At 37.5% G+C, this 20,448-nt stretch overlaps 1 protein-coding gene across 2 annotated transcripts in view; it reads right to left on the bottom strand.

Moving 5' to 3' along the window:
- Positions 1-5,718: 5,718 nt before the first annotated feature.
- The window catches only part of LOC117297478 (sodium- and chloride-dependent glycine transporter 1-like), a 35,980-nt gene continuing 21,250 nt past the window's right edge, over positions 5,719-20,448 (bottom strand). For both annotated transcript variants that reach the window (XM_033780537.1, XM_033780538.1), the window contains 11 exons: positions 15,105-15,236; positions 14,455-14,791; positions 13,772-13,904; positions 13,172-13,306; positions 12,615-12,718; positions 12,007-12,131; positions 11,747-11,859; positions 10,470-10,601; positions 9,210-9,425; positions 8,357-8,527; positions 5,719-7,648 (listed from right to left, as the gene is read on the bottom strand). In XM_033780537.1, the coding sequence (XP_033636428.1) occupies positions 7,460-7,648; positions 8,357-8,527; positions 9,210-9,425; positions 10,470-10,601; positions 11,747-11,859; positions 12,007-12,131; positions 12,615-12,718; positions 13,172-13,306; positions 13,772-13,904; positions 14,455-14,791; positions 15,105-15,236 (1,787 nt within the window). In that variant the 3' untranslated portion in view covers positions 5,719-7,459. The remainder of the gene's footprint in view (positions 7,649-8,356; positions 8,528-9,209; positions 9,426-10,469; positions 10,602-11,746; positions 11,860-12,006; positions 12,132-12,614; positions 12,719-13,171; positions 13,307-13,771; positions 13,905-14,454; positions 14,792-15,104; positions 15,237-20,448) is intronic.

Genomic DNA, 20,448 nt, shown 5'->3' with positions numbered 1-20,448 from the left:
GACTTTTCTGTCATATTATTATAGTCTATCAAAAACGTCTAAATGTTTGTTATCGACATCAAATGACTGTGAGCAACAATTAAACACATGACAACTGTTACTAAATTATTAACACGCACACAATTTTGTTATCAACGGCAAAACACTTTTATTCTTCATTAAAATGTCCAGAATACTAGTATCAATCCGTTTAATTTGCTAAGAATGACTTGTTTACAAAGTTCTTTCCAATTGTCTACAATCGATCTTTAAAAAAGAAAGAAAACAAAACAGATTTTAAAAATGCCACCATTACGGTTAACAAGTATTTATAATCGATAAACAATTCTCTCTACGATTTTATTTTAGAAAATTGCTGAAAGAAATTACACTGTTTAAAGACATCACAATCTGTATCATCAGACAACAAGGACAAAACAAAGTGCAATCCAAGCCATTTCCAAATATTTTAAATGATATGATTCAATGTTTTATTATTTACAAAATAGGCTTGGATAAGAGGTAACCCCCACCCCCTATCAAAATTATTTTTAACAGACATAAATCAATGTAAAACCATCTTTGTTACGACCAATGACAAAACTGAGGCTCAAAGATAAATCAGTCTGGCCCCTGTTTTGTGCATAGAAACAGTACCTATGACTGCTATGGTGCACAAGGAACCTGATCCAAGATGGCGCCAGTTTGAAAAAGTCTATGGCCCCTTTCGAAACCACAGCTTTGGATTCAGCTTCAGGCCGTCTGAAGCCCTGAGCACGTTTGTGCAAAGCATGCTAAAAATGTCCAAACAGTCACGACAATCTAGCCTGAGCTGAATCTAGGGCTGAAAGGGCCTATAATTATAAGCATATTTACAAGAGATGGTGCAGAATTTTGGGGTGTATTTTCTTCAAAGATGTTCTCATTTTACGACCACAACAAACAGCAAATGAAATAGGGCATTTATGCAGGGGCCTAAAAGCTCTTGAACAAATGAAGTAATTTTTTTACAGCAGATGCATTTTTTTTTTACACACTGTCACAACCAATCGACAAAATGTCCAACTGTAAAAGTTGTCAGCTAGAAATAATCATGCTATTTCTGTATTCTTGATAGCTAAATGATAGCTTGGTTATTTATAAATTTCAGTTTTGAGTGATGCACCTTCTCGACAGAAAGTCGCGAATAAATTTGAATATTGATGAATCTCGAGATCATGTGAACAATTTCTATAGAAAGAATTAACCATGAAGATGCTCTCATGTTGAGGTCATGTTGGCAACTGAGGTCATGGTGATGACCCCACGAGATTATAATGACCTTGAGGTCACAATTGAGGTCACAATTAAGCATATAGAAGCATAGCCTTTGTTTAGAAATCTTAAGCATCAACATGACTCTACAATAACCTGATTTCTCTTCCACTTTTAACACAAAAAAACAAGGAAAAAAGAAAACAATGTTGAAAAATATTGCCATTAACTAATAAGTTTATTATATATGTATGTACAATGACTGCCTATTATTCAGAAGACGAAGAAGGTCTCTGATTTAGAAACTTAAAAGAGTTTTGCAAAAGGCGAACTCCTTTAACCAACGTCTGGTTATTAACAAATAAATAGTTATTATTTGTATTCTTTAAAGCTACATGAAAAAACAAACAAATCCAACACACTGTTAACCAAATCAGCGCAGGAATTCACACTAAGAATTCACACTATTCACAACCAAATTCAAGGTATATTTATGCAAAGAAAATGCGAATTCAAATCAAAATAATAAAATGATTTTAAAAACAAAAAAGGCACAATTGAGCAATGAGGATATGCCTCAAGATTTCGGGGGGGGGGGGGGGGGGGGGGGAAGGGGAAGATAAAGAGTTTAAAACAAAACATACTTGTTAAAGATGAATGGTTTGAGAATAAACAAACCTACTCATTTACAGAAACTCTCAACCAAGGGAATAAATTAAAGTTCTGAATGAATACCTGTTTACATGGTGTTAATGTCGCAAAATGCCGGAACAAAAGGGAACATCTTTACAACTAGGAGTACCAACTCTCTGTTAGAGAAACAAAGACATACATCTCAGTGAATGCTGTCTCGTTCATCACAGGGGAGTGTTCAAATGTGACTTAAGGAACACTTAAGAAACCCTTAAAGTGTTCCCAAAGTATGGAACACTTCCAGTTTTCCTAACAAAACACTATGCTTTCAGTGTTCTCAAAGCAACACTTTATTTTGTCCAAATTTGTTTAGTGTTTCCAGTTCAATTTTTTTTTTATGGTAAGGGCATTTCAGCGTAATAGTATATTCCACATTGATAATGTAATAATATGCATTACTGTACACCCATATATTTATGAAAAGGCATTCTGATAAGTTATTTAAAAAAAAAACCGACAGACTTATAGCTAACTATTTATAACCAAACACCCTGAAAGTTAGGCCTCCAAAACATTACAATTCTTATAACCACTGCAGCACCAATGAAAGCAGACATACATGTATTACGGACATTTATTAATCAGCAGGTTAATCAAGATTTGACTTAAGAGCTTTGTATTTAGTAATGGTGAGAAATTTTGGAACGATTCAAAGAGTACACTCATTTCTGTACTTATTAAAGGCAGTGGACACTTGGTAATTACTCAAAATAATTATCAGCATAAAACCTTACTCGGTAACAAGTAATGGGGAGAGGTTGATAGTATAAAACACTGTGAGAAACATCTCCCTCTGAAGTGACAAAGTTTTTGAGAAAGAAGTAATTTTCCACGAATTTGATTTTGAGACCTCAGATTTAGAATTTGAGGTCTCAAAATCAAGCATCTGAAAGCACACAACTTCGTGTGACAATGGTGTTTTTTTCTTTCATAGTTATCTCGCAACTCTGAAGATCAATCGAGCTCAAATTTTCACAGGTTTGTTATTTTATGTACATGTTGAGATACACCAAGTAAGAAGACTGGTCTTGTGTCCAGTGTCTTTAAATGCAAAATGCATGTGCTTCTCAAGCACAAAAACAATGGTATGGTTTGAATTGATCAAAGTTATTGTGACTGTTAGTTTATCAAAGTAGAAAAATTATAGTAACAGATCGATCAATCAGGTGCAAGATCTCATAGCATCAATATAATATGGCAGATCAATAAAAAGTTTGAAAAGCATTGTTAACAGTCTTTTGACCAATCAATGGTAAACCTTCTGTTCGTCACATTACATTGACCAATCAAAATCTATATGATGGCTATTTTTGGGGATTTAGTTGAACCATTGATTTCAAAAACTGATTGACAGTAAATTTTAGCAAGTAGATGCCTCAATGCTTTTTTAGCAGTTGTAAAAATGTGTAGTTTTTCTTTTTATAATAGACTGTCTGAAAGAGATTCAATAGCTCAGCTGATTATGGTTAGAATTTGTTCATCTTTTCTATTTAAGTTTCATATTAACACGGGACCATACATAGACTTGGTAGGAAAAGGTGAAGTATTGTCAGTGGAAGAGATTGTCCAAGATTTTATATAAAAGTAACATGTGTTTTCCCACACAGCCCCAAGGCCAAGTAAAGTAAAAGTTGTGTTTCCAGTGAGAAGGTTTACATTTTCCTCTGGCTAATATTATAAAATTAGTTTGATGCATGCATGCTGAACATGTGCACATGCAATATTTTAAAATATGAAGCGAACTTGATTTTGTGTTCCAACTTATTCCTTATGGAATTCTGAAGAAGAAAAAAACATACATATCCGGACTCTTGATTTTTGACAGCTTTTTGGGTCAGTTTGGAAACACAACATTTTGTCTTTAAGACCAAAGGAGAGTGGTTAATTTCTTTGTATCTTTATAATATTTACAAAAGTATATACCCTACATGAAGGAACATATTGCATATTCACCTATACGCAATTTTTGAGAGTGAAAACACAAAAATGACCACTTAACACTTCTCATATTATATATACAAGTATTTATAAGTTTTCGTTCATTATTTTGCATTGTCCAATTTCAGCAGTGACTTGCATTGCTTTTTTATACAAACTTGAAAAAAAAAAAGTATTCTCTAAACCCTACAAAGAATAAGAAAACAACAAATTATAGAATGAAAATTAATCCTACAAACAAAATTGCGGTAAGCCTTATGTTTTTTTAAGGCACGATATCGAAGGGCGGGGCAGCAACTTAAAAACAACTATTTAACAAAGAGTAGTTTTGGGGACATCTTAGAGCTTTCCAAAGCAGAAGATGTTTTTCTAAACAAGAAGTTTTTTAGTGGGGAACCAAAAACGGAATACACAGGATTTAACCCAAAAAGAAAAATCATACAATATGAACATTTCAATGAAATCACTTGATTAAGTAATGTCGTCAGCATGCATCAAATATTATCACCATAACCTGTACAAATGTCTATGAACTGTACACAACCAGGGATCTTTCTTTATAACACCTTTTAAAAAAAATTATCTAACAAGTATGGATAACACAGCTTCAAACATAGACATTGGGTTAAAAGACCAAGAATAATCTCAAAATCCAATAAACCCTACTTTTTCCATGAAGCATTTGTACTGAATAGACTGGTGCCCTTCATTCTTTTTGCATTACTTTGAGCAATTTTCCATTGACAGTATAGATGAAAACAGCCAGTGTGGCCATTAAGTTGGATGTCTTAACAGTGCTCACACAGGTGTTGTTTCAAGAACAGCTAACCATTAAAATTCAGTCAAATCTAACTTACAAAATTATCTTCTGCAGATATGTTTTGTTCTTTATACGACTCCCTTTTCCCTAAAATGAAATGACACTTCTGATGCTATTGCCCATAATTTTAAACGTTTCGATCACCTTAAATACGCACAACACTATAGTCGCACAGGGACACTGTCTCCCAAAATAGCACAACTGAGATAATTTTGATGACATCGGGAGAATTAGGCCAATACACACTATTACGTACATGTACTTCCGTCTAGGAAAATAAACTTTCGATAAATAATTCGACCGTGAGAACCAAAAAGAAAACTCAGTAAGACTTGAACACAATTTATTACCCTGTTTCTCCTTTACACTTGCTAAGTTCATTTTACAGGTTTGTAGAATACAACTGTTTGTAGAATACAACCTTTATACTTAAAAAGCAAGTTATGTTGCATTGATTTTCAACTTAGCTTTATGCCTTTAAGAAGTTTTTTAAAACATGTATGAAATGTCTATAGAGACAAACACACTAACATTGATATTGCCCCAGATACAATCATTTTGATATTTACCATCAGTTAAAGGCAGTGGACACTATTGGTAATTACTCAAATGAATTATTAGCATAAAACCTTACTTGGTAGTACAAAACCTTGTGAGAAACGGCTCCCTCTGAAGTGGAGTAGTTTTCGAGGAAAGAAGTAATTTTCAACGAACTTGATTTTGAGACCTCAAGTTTAGAACTTGAGGTCTCGAAATCAAGCATTTGAAAGTACACAACTTCGTGTTACAAGAGTGTTTTTTTCTTACATAGTTATCTCACAACTCCGAGGACCGATCAAGCTCAAATTTTGACAGGTTTGTTATTTTATGTACGTGTTGAGATACAGCAAGTGAGAAGACTGGTCTTTGACAATTACCAATAGTGTCCAGTGGCTTTAATGAGCTGGGGAAACAAAAGTAATTATTTAAAAACTGCGAGGAGAGTTTAGAGTAGAATGTAAAAATCCTTTTTAAATTTTTTATCTTGGTTTTAATTTTTTTTTTACTGAATGTTTAGGCCAAAATGACCAACATTGTTTTATTCATTTTTTTGGCATTCCCAAAAAGGTGAGGTATTTTGTATTTTACAGTAATGCCACCAGCTTTAAAGGGAAATATTTAAGATAAATTTGTACCATAACATAACCCTGACGTCTATTTACATAAGATATTAATATTTCATTGGGCTCACCTTGCCCGAAAAAAAAAAAAATCCAGATTCAAGAAGTGTTCTTCAAAGTAAATCATAAAAGCAAAATAAAACAAACAAAAAAACTAAAAGCTAAAATAAAATTTACATGAGTATCGTATTCGACTACGCACAAAAATATTAACATATTTCGTATATACCACATTGGTTTTTAGAAGCTCTGTCCTAACTTCTACCCGTTTTCTAATTTAACTGGCTCAATGATCTTGTTCCTTCATTACTACCGAGATCAATTCCAGTTGGTTGGTTCAGCACATAATCCAAGAGGAAAACAATCATAACAAAACTACACACTGTGTGTTATGGCTCTTTTCAAAATAATGGCTTCGTCTTCTGGATTCGGCTTCAGGCTCTGTCCTCTCGTCTGAAGCCCTCAAAACAACCGCAGGGCCAAGCTAGCCTGAGCTAAATCAAAAGTCAAAGCCGTGGTTTCGAAAAGGGCCTGTAACTGCAGTTAAAGACATTGTTGCGAAGTTCATGAAGGAGACACACACCCAGACTTATTCTTACGTAATGTATTTACTTCAATTTTCAGGGGTCAATATCATGTCTCTGCTTACCACAGGATTCTGTGCTAACAGTCTCAACTTCCAGCAAGCTATAATATAGTATTGTGAGGTATGTAGGAACCTTGCTTGCCTGTAAAATACATTGAAATGCAGCTTCTTCTTTTTTTACTTGCCTAGCAATCTCCAAACATTGTTTTTCTGGTTGAAATCAAATACCGGATTCATTTTTTTTTTTCAACAAAAAAACCCAACTGATAATAACAATCTTACTTGCAGCAGGACTAAAACCCTAAGCTCTCTCAGGCAGGGTATATTGTTTGAAACGTAGTGACTAAAGTTTACTAATATACATTTTCTAAAAACCCAAAGTTTTAAAACATCAGAGTACGTCCGTTATTGGGTGATAGCTCCTTAGCAAACCAATGGTGTGCACATCCTTCATCCTCTACCATCACATAAATATTTTGTTTTTAATAATCCCCAACAATGCCTTTAACAGCAACACACACAAATTTAATAACAGTATTCCAAAGATAAATCTCTAAAAAAAAAAAAGAAAAATGACGTTAACCTGTTTTGGAAGATATACTAGGTTTTGATTACCATTGAGCTAACCCTGATGAAACCGGATCAAACTGTAACTACAGTGATTGGGCAGAACTGATCTTGTTCCCAAGTTTTTCTTTGAGCAGCAAAGTGTAGTTTCGCCGAATTCCTCAGGCACCTTCCCAGAGGTAAATCTTCAGCATCAGATCTAAAACAGGAGACACCAGCATACGCCTACTCAAATGGAGGTTGAGTGAAATATCGCTCAGAATGGTGCCACAAAAGTATCCTTGACAAAAAATGGCAGTATTGTTCAGGGGTTGTTCAATTTGTTTCTGGCTCCTGACCCTGACTCACTCATATTTCTCAGTCAGAAATCAAGGACGCCATTGTTCTCGACGGAGACTCCTTCATATTTGTTTTCTCCGAGAAGGTCCTCCACAATAGCTTTTTTTATATTTTATAAAGCGGTTAGACCATAGACTCGTCAGCGTTAGCAGGGGAGTATTTCACGTCGTTATCGGCATATTTATCCGAGTCTGGTTCCAAGACTCCACCCATTTCCGTTCCATGTGATTTATGCACGTTCATCGCCTCCAGGCGGTGGGTTTTCAACGCAGGGCCCCATGAGGGATGTGATGTGGTGGCTTGCCTGAAGCGCTGTGGATAACAAACAGAAAAGCCTGTTTTCATTAATTTGAAATTACCTCGATCAGCTTACTAGAACGACTTCTTGGGACACTTATTCGAGTGTACATTTAGTCGGACTTTGACTCAACCTGTGAGACACATTTCCAAAAGTTGGAACCATCTGATTGGATTGGATAACTAAGTATTCAAGGACCGTGCCATTAGACCACCAAATTGTTCCATTTGAATGTTCAACTACTAGCGGGCATATTGGATCCAGAAGGATTTGTCCTGGGCCCCAAGTTCACAGAGCAGCTAAGCACAAAAACTTGCGTAGCATGAAATTTGTTTCATATTGCTTGTTACTAGTACTCAGCTGTTGTTTGCTTATCCTGAAAATCACGAGGAAATTTGGTTGGTAATTCTGTTTTTATCAAGGCAAACATTTCATGCTTAGCAAATTTTTGTGCTTAGCAGCCCTTATGTATATGGGCCCTGTACTTCAGCAAAATGGATTGAGGGAGTGTGCCCGCAGGAACATTCTTATGCGCCAACGATGAGCACTCCCTAAGTGGCCATTGGCCGGCGGACTACTGTTAACGGAAGATGCTTCAAAAAGTCAATGTCTGTCATCCCTTAATGGTTATTCATGAGTGTCTGAAAACAGGGGGACATCTGCGGAAGGGAAAAAAACAAATTCCTGCTCAGAACCCTGAAAGAAAGGTTGGAAATACTTACATCTCTTAGGCTTCCGTCTGCTTTGATAAGTTCATAGATCATACAGGCTGGGATGGCGGATATACTCGACATGATCATGATCCAGCCAATGACGTGAGCACCAGGGGGGAATGGTTTATTTTCACCGGCCATTGGCACCTCCCAGTCAATCCAGTTGAAAAGCAATACAAACTGTTGACCAAAACAAAATGAATAAATAAATAAATAAGATACAAAATTGTGGTAGAAGTTTGTCCTCGGTCCCCACCCTGAAAATCTTACTTCCAGAAGGAAACTAAATCAACGAATCTCAATCTGAAATATTACATGGTATATTATCTAATGAATATTATTGAAAAACAGAAAACGAGGACACATGAATGTATTAGTTTCATCTTTTGAAAAACAATGATACTTATTTCGAAGAAGCACCTAGACAAACAATGCTTTGAAGAAACTGGTTTCCAGCCAAAATACATTTTTGCTTAGCATAAACATTTGCTAAACAGTATTTCTGCTCATCAGCAATACGAAATTGGACCATGTTCTCTATAAAGCAGGGAAGTGATAGGCTGTTGAAAAAAAACATAAGAGTGAAAGCTTTATCTTTGGTTTTGACAATCCTACTCAGCAATCTCATGAGGGTTCCATATGGTTATATCTTCATTTTCTAATGAATTGATCTAAATTATAAAATATCACCCAAACAAAATAAAAAACTGTTTTCTTTCTTTTTCTTTTTGGGGGAACATTGGGGTTATTATAATAAATATAATAAATAATAAAAAATATAAAAAAATTAAAAAAAGAACAGCTTTCCAGGTAAAAACTTAGAAATAACATCCCTGATAAAAGTTAACGATTGAACACTTACCGATAGGATGGCAGGGGTGAGGGCACACCACAGAACCCCCCACCACTTGAAGAAAACGTTGTCGACGAGTCTGTCCGAGATCATGGTGCGGATGTCATTGAAGAATCTCCTGACTCCATAAAACCAGCCCATTCCGATGCACTCACACAGACCGAAGATCAACAAAGCAAAGTCAGCAGCATACTTGTCCATTAAGATAACCCAATAATTACCAGCCTAGGGGTTTAGAAAACAAAATAGATCCAAACATTAATAGAGAAGAAAGTGGGGAAAAGTATGCATTGTACTTGATTATCACTGTTAGATAGCAGCAAGCTGGGATTCACTGGGTGCGTTCGATAAGCTTCCCTGGGTCAACCCCGCAGTGCTCACTCGGGTGAGCCCCCGAAAAGAGCTATTCGAACGATCACACTCGCCTTCTCGTGGTGACGGGACGGCATGCACCTCAGGTCACCCCCAAGTGCCAACTCCACACTGGGGGCTGACCAAGGTGAGCCCCGTCAAAGCTGTTCGAACGTACCGGGGCAGACCGGGGTCGAACCAGGGAAGCTGAACGAACACACCCATTCATTCACGGTTGATTAAATTGTTTCAAATAATACATGAAAGTCAGGGGCATCAAGTCAAAACAATAACAGGAAAGCTAATCATAAGAATAGACAAATTGAAAAAGCAGTAAATGTGCAATAGTCATATAAAATGGACAAAAACATAACACGCAGTAAATGTGCACAAGAGATAAATGAAGAGGATAACATTTTAAATTACTTGAATCAAACCAGTTTACATTACACAAGACACAACAAAAAGACAATATCTTTCAAATAAAAAATAGAAATCATTTGAACATCAGTAACAAAGCGAAACAAGAAGCACTACATAAAAAGCTGTATGCGTTTGGGAAGTGTGTTTAGTAAATCAATAAAATACAGAACGGCACTGTTCCCGATAACACTGTTGCCGCAGCAAACTCAAACACGCTTGTAGTTATTTCTGCAAGCTCCTTGACAGGTTTTTTATATAAAACCCTAGCATCAATTAGAATGAAAAAAGGGGTGCATGGAGAGAAAAGAGTTTACAGCAAAATTATGAACTGAATTTTGTTTTTGTACAGAAGTGGCCAAACACACAAGGCCTGAAGGTCACTTCAAGGTGTGGGCTACAACTCAAGTATTTTCCAGGGGCTGAAACAGGGTTACCTCCCTTTACAGTCCATTTTGATGTAGTTATGACAGGATCAAGTTATTAAGTTCAACTTACTTGTGTTACACAGTTCAATCCTAGCAAGAAACCCAGTGTTGCGTACACTCCTAGAACCCAAACTTTTCTTGATCTTAAATATCGGGGGAACTCATCGACGATTGATGTAACGACTGTCTCAACGATGCACAACTGGGTATAAGAAAATGAAAAAAAGACATTAGTCAATCGTCAATTGGCAATGGTTACCTCTTCGGGAAAATGAAGAGCAAAAATTTGTCATCAAACTTGTGATTCAAACGCAGGAAATGTTTTTATACATCTTCAAAGTTTCAGTTTGTAAAAATGAAGGAATGTAACATTATCTTGATTTGTCTTCGAATGTAATTTAGTGCAATTTGTCATCAAGCAATTCTTTCAACAGTGAAAATATCATTTTATTTATGGGATTTGAGGCATTGCATTGTGAGGTATAAATGTATAATCATTTTGCGGTAACACCATGTGTTTATCTACTTTGCTGTATAGATTTGTTCTTTGAGAACTTGTCTTGCTATTAAGTCTACTGCCACAGAGTAGATTTTGGAATACAGGAGACTACTCAGTTCTGAAAAGAACAGTCACAATGCTTATTATCAAACACTTAAGCCCGGTTCATACTTCCTGCGAATGCGAAGCGAATTTGACGTGAATGTGACATCACAACCCTCCTTTCGCAGCGATATTCGCAGATCGCATTCGCATTCGCAGGAAGTATGAACCAGACTTTACAGAAGTTTGAAATCTTGTTCAGTAAATATCAATACCTTGACAGTCAAGGTTTATATTGATATCTAGTCACATTAAAGTTTACAACAAGACCAAAAGCCTTGACTGTCAATTATGAAGAACCAAGCAGGAAAAATCATCAAGTGTTGTTATTAAAAGAAGTGAACGCAAACATTTATATGATCTTACCCTCCAGAAAACTGATTTCTGGTATACTTACGGAACAACCCTACCCTAAACTGCAGCTCTGTCTCGAGTCCAATGTCCAACAGTCTCATCATCATGTCCCTGCCATCCTGCTTGGGGGGGAACAGTCTACAATTTTGGGATAAAACCGTTCATGGATTTTTCCCACTCTGACACTTATCTGTCGGACTTAAAATTTCCGTTGCAAGTTTTGGAAAAGTTGTGAGCAGATTCTTTCCAAAAATTTCACAATTTGTGTATTTTCGTGACTTTATTTGGGATTATGCCATGAACAGTTTGGTCCCCTGACTGTAGAACCGGGTTAGCAAATGGCCCGAGGGGAGGAAAAAGGATCGGACCACTCTCTCTCTCCGTTCATTTACCTGACTTCCAAGCCCCAGAGTGAGGAGCATAAAAAAGAACAACAAGGACCAGAGCGGGGAAATTGGTAGGCGTGCAACAGCCTCTGGGTATGCGATGAAGGCCAGGCCGAATTCTGTAAAATGTAAAATGAAATGGGCGACAGTGGATTAATATCTCCGATTCATGAGGTCTACCGAATAATCTTAACACACTGTGCGCTGGTTTTTTTTTACTGTTAGTGAGAGAGAAGGGAACCAAGGAGGGCGGTTCATTTACGTACCTTCGTCGACGACTTCGCTAACGGGAACTTTGAGCTCGTAGGCCATGTTGCCCATGATTGAAAAGATGACAAAGCCGGCGAAGATACTCGTTGCGCAGTTGATGACGGGAACAATCATTGCATCCCTGCAAATTCCATGAACAAAGTTTTGATATTTTAAAAAATAGAAATGATAATTCTTACTAAGAAGATAAGTAAGATTACAGTGTGTTGGTGCAAAAACGTTGGGTCTCCTAAAATAGCACTTAAGTTTCGCAAGATGTTTCAATACTGACAAAACGTTATTTCCCATTGATGTACGACACCCAAACCAGAATCAATTTTTGCACAGACCATGTTCATGTTGCAAAAATCGTGATGCGATGTTTCTGCACTGACGGCGACAATTATATTAATTAAAGATGACCAGGTGGACCAATTCACAGTTTCTCCTTCTTTGCTTTTGGAGAGGATGGAAGGGGAAATTCAAATAAATTCTGACATTTTGTCATCTCATTCGCGAGTGAAGCATTTTCCACCAATGACTGAAATCAAAGACGGAAACACAATGTAGTGATGGACTACAGACTGAATAGGGCTCACAAGGCTTAAAAGTTTGACGTGCTCACCTGAAGCAATTGTTGTGGAACTTGTTGTAAGATGATAAAGTGATGAGACCTCCCCAAGATGCACTAAGTGAGTAGAAAATCTGGACTGCTGCGTCTTTCCATACCTGAAGAAACAACAATTTGACAATTCCATTAGGGTGGAGCAACAAAAATAACGGCATAAAAATTTACAAATTGTAGGTTAGTGGAAAAATGAGTACGAGAAATCCTGAAAAATAGTCTATCAATAGAAATGTAATTTAAAGATTTGGAAACTATTAAGATGAAAATGACATTTTTTTAAATTTGGTCTCTCAATACAAATATACATTAGAGATTTGCAAACTAGGATAGGAGATGTATGTTTCCGTCTTCTGTTGATGCCCAGTTTGAGTCTTTCGATAAACTGTGAAAGCTGCATGAAAAAAGCTTCCTGATCAATCAAAGGCCTAAGTTATACTTCCGCTTTGTACCAAATTGTCCTTGCCCGTTCATCGGCAGAGAACAGGGAGAAAACCAACCAAAGTGATAACAAACAATCCTTAAACGTGGATTGGAAGTGGATTTTTACAGCATACCTTGGGGTGTTTGAGTAGTTCCCACTGTGGAGTGATAAAGAATTTGACACCATCCATGTAACCGTCTAGAGTAACGCCACGAATCAACAGAATGAAGAGGACGACGTATGGGAAAATGGCCGTAAAATATACAACCTATGGACATAGAAAAAACATTGTATAGCTAATTCAATATTTAGACTGTTTCTTCAGACAACAAAAACCATATTATTTTACTGTTCTCTTAACACCACTGTTAGCATGGGCTCTCCTCAAGAGTGTCATCTATGCAGAAACAGCTTGTACAAAAAATTCAGATATTTATTGAAGACGGCTTTGTAAAATTATCATTGAACACAATACCTATGCAGAGCTGCTAACATTTGCACCTTGCATTCAGATATTTCATCCTCATATTTAGAACTTAATTCAACAAAATCTGAAAGCAAAATTCAAAAAACAGGGAACTTTTCAAATTTTATCACTGGAACATGGAACGATAGTTGGCAGTAGGCCTATTTGGCAGTTTGCCTATGCAAGGAACTTGCCAATATTTTCTTTTTGGCACGAGTGAAATAAGAGCGCAGATACTTTTTTATTTGCATCTGGTCTGGTACCCACCTTGCCAGATGACTTGACACCCTTTGCCAAGCAGATGAACACCAGTAACCAGGCCAGGAGAAGACAAAGAGCCAACTGCCAGATCACGTATCCAGAGCTGAAGATGTCTCCAGAGTCATGCAAGACCCCTTGCCTGGACAAAACAGATGGAAGCGTAAAAATTAGTAACTTTGGGGGGGTCTAGACAAATTCTGAAACGGGAAAAAAATCACAAGATTTATAGATCCCAGTGTATGATTACATGAGAGAACTGCAGTCTGTTGCACTAAAATGAATCTATTCACACATATCAAAACTTATACGAACTATTTGATATATCATTTCATCTGAAGTTATAACTGAAGTATTAATTCTTTTTATTTATATAAATAACTGTAATAATTGTCACTTGTAACTTACTGGGAACATGTACTTAAACTGACTATGTTTGCACAAGCAAAATGTAACTTTTGCCATCCAGAGGGGTGTCTGAGTGTATTTTGGACACCATGCTGCTTTTTAATAAAATTGATCAAGCAATTTCAAGCAAATTTTGACACCCTTTTATATAATCCTGGCTCAACCCTTGACTCTTTGTTGTCGAGTTTGCCCCAAAAGACAGTTAAGGTTGATCCATTTTGTTTTCCAATGCAACTTCAACTCCAGAAAGGTTTAACATGGAGGGAGTCATCACATCCGTTTACCTGTAGTATTCCTCACTGGGTCTGACTCTAAGATGCATCAGAGGGTCCTTGTAGTTTGTAATATTGCCGTCAGCCGTGATGTTGTACTGCATCATCTCGGCGCTGGTCATGTTGACGATTGGGATGCACTCGTTCTCCTGGGTCACGATGCCGTCGCTGTCCAGACAGTCCTGGACCAACGTGCTGCAGAACGGGGAGTTCCAGTCGTGGTTACAGCCGACCCACGGGAGCAGTCCCGTCGTCATGGACTTAATGATGTAGAAGATGGTGTAGCAGATGATGACGTTGTAGTAGACTGCCACCAGAGCTGATACGATGACCATACCGTAGCCCACACCTTCAAGGAGAATTTAAAATGACAATGAGTTTGGGGTAACACATGTTCAAATGTCTACTTTAGATGTGTAGATTTGTTGGTTTAACTTTTTTTCTTGCCATTTATTCTACTGTAGTCGAGTATATTTCGGAATTTGGGAGACTACTTATTAGTTCTGAAAACAACTGCCCTGCTAATCCATTTAATTTAAGCTTGCAATACATTTCCACATGTAAATTAATAACAACATTTTTGTAGGAACAGCAGTTGACTGAACTACGACCACACATGGGCTGAGTTAAGAACTTAGGAAATTTAAAATTAAATTACTTACCTCGGAAGAGCGGCACCGAACGCCAGCAGCTGATAGGTCCACTGCTGCCATACTGCCCAAAACTCAACTCCAGGAAAAACAGCGGCATACCGGCGAATACCAGCATGATGATGTAAGGAATGAGAAACGCTCCTGAAAAGAGAAAAAAAAATAGAAAAGTTTAGATAAAGACTTTTGCAAGGGTGCTTCAACTGTCCAAGCCATCTCCATGACCTGTCTTTAGAGGCTGGCTTTAAGTAGTAGTAGCAGTAACTGTCCTTTGTCACATAAACAAAAACATGTAGGTCTTCTTGAGAAACTGAAAACTAAAAGGAGCAGTCAATCTTTTAATCTCCCTTCTTCTTTGAAACAAAATCTTTCCCAAGCTCCTTTCTTGCCTATTTATAACTTCGCAGCACTCGCGTACAAGTAATGGTACAATTTATCAAATCGTAATGAATCGTTGCACATTTTGTTTCAAAGTAGGAAGGGTGGGGAGCCAGGGTCATCCCCCACCCAACCCAACCCCAAAACCTTTCTCTAGCAATTTGTGTGTGCCAATGGGCCCCTGTACAAACAACTGTATATATATTTTTGTTTACATGTTCACAACCCATGCATCTACAATCAGGTTTTGATATTTGTACAGGCACCTACGATCCGCCTCAACTCAAGACTTAATTTGCAATTTGGACACGTGTCTGGAAATGTTTCCATAGTAACGCAGAGGTTTCTAAGCTGGCCTGATTTTCATGAGAGTTGCCATTCTAAGGATCACTAAGATGGGTGGGGGGGGGATAGGGGTTCATAAGTTAGATTCCTTACTGCAAAAAAAAGGTCTGAAACTATGATATCATTGTTTTAGGAAAATATTTGTACAAAAGGATGATTTGGGGTCGAACAACATAACATTTTCAAGGCGCTACTAGTATTGGTAGCAGAAACACCAGAGCAGCGGATCAAGGAGAACAGTTTATTTTTAATTTCTGAAGAGAACAACAGCTTTTTCACCAGGCAGACTCCGGAAAAGTTTTGCTGTCTTCCACTCCTTTAGGCGTTCAGATCATTTTACGAAAGAAAACAAATGAAGGGAATGCTTCACAAACTTGTTTTACTGGAAGTATTTCCCATATGAGTCTTGCTTTTCTTGACAAAATGTTTCTGAACACTTTGGCATGCATTCCATTGAGATGGCTATGGTATTGTGTACTTAACGATTCCGATCCTTGACAAATAGAGATAAAAGAAGTTGCCAACTTGGTTCTAAGCCCGTCTCCGCAGACAAAAGAGGAGATTTGCACTCTCATTAGTATCTGAAATAACCAGCCAATCAAAAGAGTGATCCAGCACTCACACATCGGGAGATTGTTCTATTGTGTAGGGATTGTCAAGAATAAGACACTCCCAATAAGTCTCTCTGATGTCTTTCTTCCATAATGGCAAACCCAGAGCCCTCCACGTTGCCCAAAGTTATAGGCTTAACATGCAGTAATGTACTACTATACTGTACAGTAGAGATAGATCCACAAACAAACAAAGTCAATACATCACTTGGTAGCCTGGGTAATTGCTCCCATGCCCAAAGTCAATGCCTTGGTGCCCCTAGAAATTGCAGAGTTGCCAACGCAAATTTGCCTATCGCAATCACAACAATTTGCGTATGTCTTGTATCACGCTCGAATAGAGTCATTTTATAATGGACGATGTAGAAAGGTCAGACAGATTTGAACAGGTGAAAGCACAAAATAACTGTATGATTAAAAAAAAACCAGGAAAACACACAACAGAAGGATCAGGGTTGCTGATGCAGAACTAATCCAGAGGCCACCCACTCCCGCCAAAACCCACCACAGATAGAAAAACCTGGGCCTCTTGCCAAAAAATCCCCCCTTCAGAAATGGCCTCCTGACAACAGCGCATTCCATCTTTTGGTGGGTCTCTTTGCATGCTTTGGTGGGTCGCTGGCCGCAGAGGTTATGCAACCAGATGGCAACAGTATTAGGGGTCTGCTTTTGTTACCAAACACTTCCCCTTCTTATCAGCCCTGGTCTTGTCTTTAGTTAATCCTATTGACTGACCTACCAATGGGCCCCTTCTTGTACTGCTAGAGGCACTTTAGATAGGGATTCATAGAATGTGGAAAAGGTTCAGAGTGAAAGTAGATACAGCTAGTATAGATGCAGCATCCCCATGTCTTTTCTATACAAGCTGTCCTAGTAAAAAGCCTTTCATTCTGCATAAAAATCAATACTTCACAACAGGCATCATTAGGGACAGTTATTCACTCCTTTACATAATGGATGCTTAACTTCTACCAACTGGGAAAGGGACATTAAGCTTCTTTAATAAATCAGAAGCCAATGTACTTGGTGGCCACCCGATCCTTAATTCTTTGCATAAGGACTGAAGAAGAGTTTTCCATAGACTTTTTCTGGCAGGCAAGATACTACACTTGGCCCAATTTAATAAAGAATGTCAGCGGAAAGAAAAGTACTGAAAACTCTTGCTTAGCAATAATAGCTACCAGCCACAATAACATATTTCTTAATTTCTTGCTCAGCAAAGAAATTTGCTAAGCAGAATGTTCTGAAAGTTGGCACAGAGAGAAATGTTGCACTGTTTGAATCCTCATTACCATAAATCATGAATTGGAATAATTTAAAATGAAGAAGTTTTGAGGGTGGAGTTTCTTCACAATGAAATGCTATACAAAATATATGGTGTTGACATTCCTGCATGGAAGAAAACTACCAGTGTACAAATTCTGCCAGCAGGAAGTCCTAGCTTGGGGGCTCTTTGTAAACATATTACATCACAGGTTAAATACTAATTCAATTCTGCTGGTTAAGCACAACCTTAAAGCAATTGAACCTCCTTGATTAGAGCTATAGGCCTAAAGCATACAATTCAAAATTCTGGATGCAGTACAAATATTAACAAATAATATTAAAAACGTGCATAATATAATAAGTATCACGTTTAGGCTTCACTGGTTCTTTTCTAATTATATGCATCTTTAATTGGAGCAAAAACCTACCAACTTGTCATTTCAGATGTACACCAGTTTTTTCTCTGGTCCATAACTTCATTGAAATAGGTTTGCTTTTTTACACTTCACTAGCCGTCCAGAACCACTCAGAGAGCATTTTGACTGGTCCCAACTGGAATTTAGGGATAACACTGCCAAACCTTGCTGCCGTAACTTTTTTTTTTTTTTTTTTTAAGCAACAATGTCCAAACAAGCAACAAAGTTGGCAAACTTTTAAGCAGGTGTACCAAACGAAGCGATGTAACCACAACAGAGGTTTACAATGGTGTTGATGAATTTGTGTTTACTGAAACTGTGTGATTGATGGGAGACAAATAATATGAAGGAGGCACTAAACATCTAAAATGCACTCTTCCAAAACGATGGATTTTCTTTAGGGATTAAACTACTTCAGGTTACGCGGAAAATTAATGAACTTGAACAAATTATTGGCAAGATGTTTATGCTCAGCAAAGCTTCTATGAAATTGGAACAAGGTCTGTGGTATTTTTTACAGACCATTAGAGGAACACATTGCCGTGGATCGGTCGAGTTGGTCTTTGAAAAGCGTCCTGTAACCATTTGTTATAAAATCGATGTGGTTAGAAAGATGTTGCAAAAGTAGAATACAATGATCTACACAAATATGCCTCGAAATTGCGTGGTTTTCGTTTTACCTCGTCGGCAAACGACCATTTATGGGAGTCAAAACTTTGACTCCCATAAATGGCCGACCGTGTTAGTTCGCGACGTAAAATGAAAACCGTACAACTTTGAGTGATACTTGTGTGGATCATTATATTCTACTTTTAAAACATCTTTCTAACCATATGCATTTCATAACAAACGGTTTCAAACGCTTTTCATAGACCAAATCGCTTTTCATAGACCAACTCGTCCGATCCAAGGCAAAGTGTTCCTTTAATGTAACCCATACTGTTTTTTAGCATACTGTGAAAGGCTGGATGCAATGTCCTTTGTTCCTTTTGTCAGTTCACAATGTATCTTTTCAATCAATCAATAATCACCCTTAATGCTTGGCCTCTCGCCAAAACCTTGAGCATCAATGTTTATTTATTTGGTTCTTGTTTTCCCCCATACACAGAGCAGGTTCACATTCCTGACCATGAAAAATGAAAGTAGATCATAAAAATAATAAATTCTCAAGGATTGCTTCATTCATGTAAAATTTTACACTAACAGAAAAATGATGGGATAAAAAAAAAAAGTTAAATTCTTGAACCGCAAAATTGGTACACAAATTGACTTGACCAAAAATACCTTATCATCAAAATTTCCTGCTGCCTTTTTTATTTGCATCAATATTGCCCATTAGATTCCTCAAGGCAAGACAAGGAAAATAACTTCACAACACCAGGGTCACCTTCAATGTACCTGCCCCCTCAAGCCTTTGGCCCCCTCAAGCCTTTGGCCCCCTCAATCATCCCTGCCTCCCCCTTTCGATCTAGGTAGAGAACCCTGAATTCAAGATGTTCTTAGAAAAAACAGGGAGGCAACATGTACTAATGCCCCGCTTATTGTCAATAAGCCCTTTTCTTATTGTACACCCACAAGAAATTCTTGTGAATGCAACAGACAAGTCAAATCCCAGAGTGAGTTATTTGTCTGTGTGGCCGGACGCTTGAGAGATTTAGTCTGTCTTCATGTTTGCTCTTCAGCGACTCCCCAGTGAATCCTCCATTCGACAGAGGACATTTTGCTATGTCACGAGACGATCACGAGTAATGATGTTTTATGTATTGGCAGTTTGGGGAATCATCAAACAAATCCATTTTTGGCAACATTCGGGGTCAAACGTATCACTGTAGTTGACTGCAGTTTTGGGAATCATAAAATAATTCCTTTTTTAGCAACATTCTGGGCGAAAGATATCCCTGTAAATGACTGTGTGTACCATGGTGTACATCCTACGGCACAAATCCCAACCAAATACTTCCTTTAGGACTAAGAAAAAAACTCTGGAACCATCCTGTGCCTGTTGTAACTTAATTCATTCCAGATTTTCAATTTTTTTTTTGGGGGGGGGGTGCATTCGGAGAGGAAAAAATTGTACAAGTTGTCGTAATTTGACATGAATCATCTGCCATAATGTGTCATGGGGCGAGTAAGATTTTGAATCGATCTGAAACTGTGAAATATGGCTGCATGAGCAAAATACATGAATGACATATTTAAAAAAAAAAATTAAAAAAAAAGATTCAAGTGGCAATAGAAAAAAATAGAAATCTAAACCCAAGATTTCAAAAAATATGCGTCCAAAATTTAGGGTTATAGATTGCTAAATTCCACAAAAATTAATCACCATTAAAACTTACA

The sequence above is a fragment of the Asterias rubens genome, chromosome 12 (genome assembly GCF_902459465.1).
Source record: "Asterias rubens chromosome 12, eAstRub1.3, whole genome shotgun sequence".
Taxonomy (NCBI): domain Eukaryota; kingdom Metazoa; phylum Echinodermata; class Asteroidea; order Forcipulatida; family Asteriidae; genus Asterias; species Asterias rubens.
The sequence above is the reverse complement of the archived record's forward strand: the minus strand, read 5'-3'. Positions and strand labels throughout refer to the sequence as shown.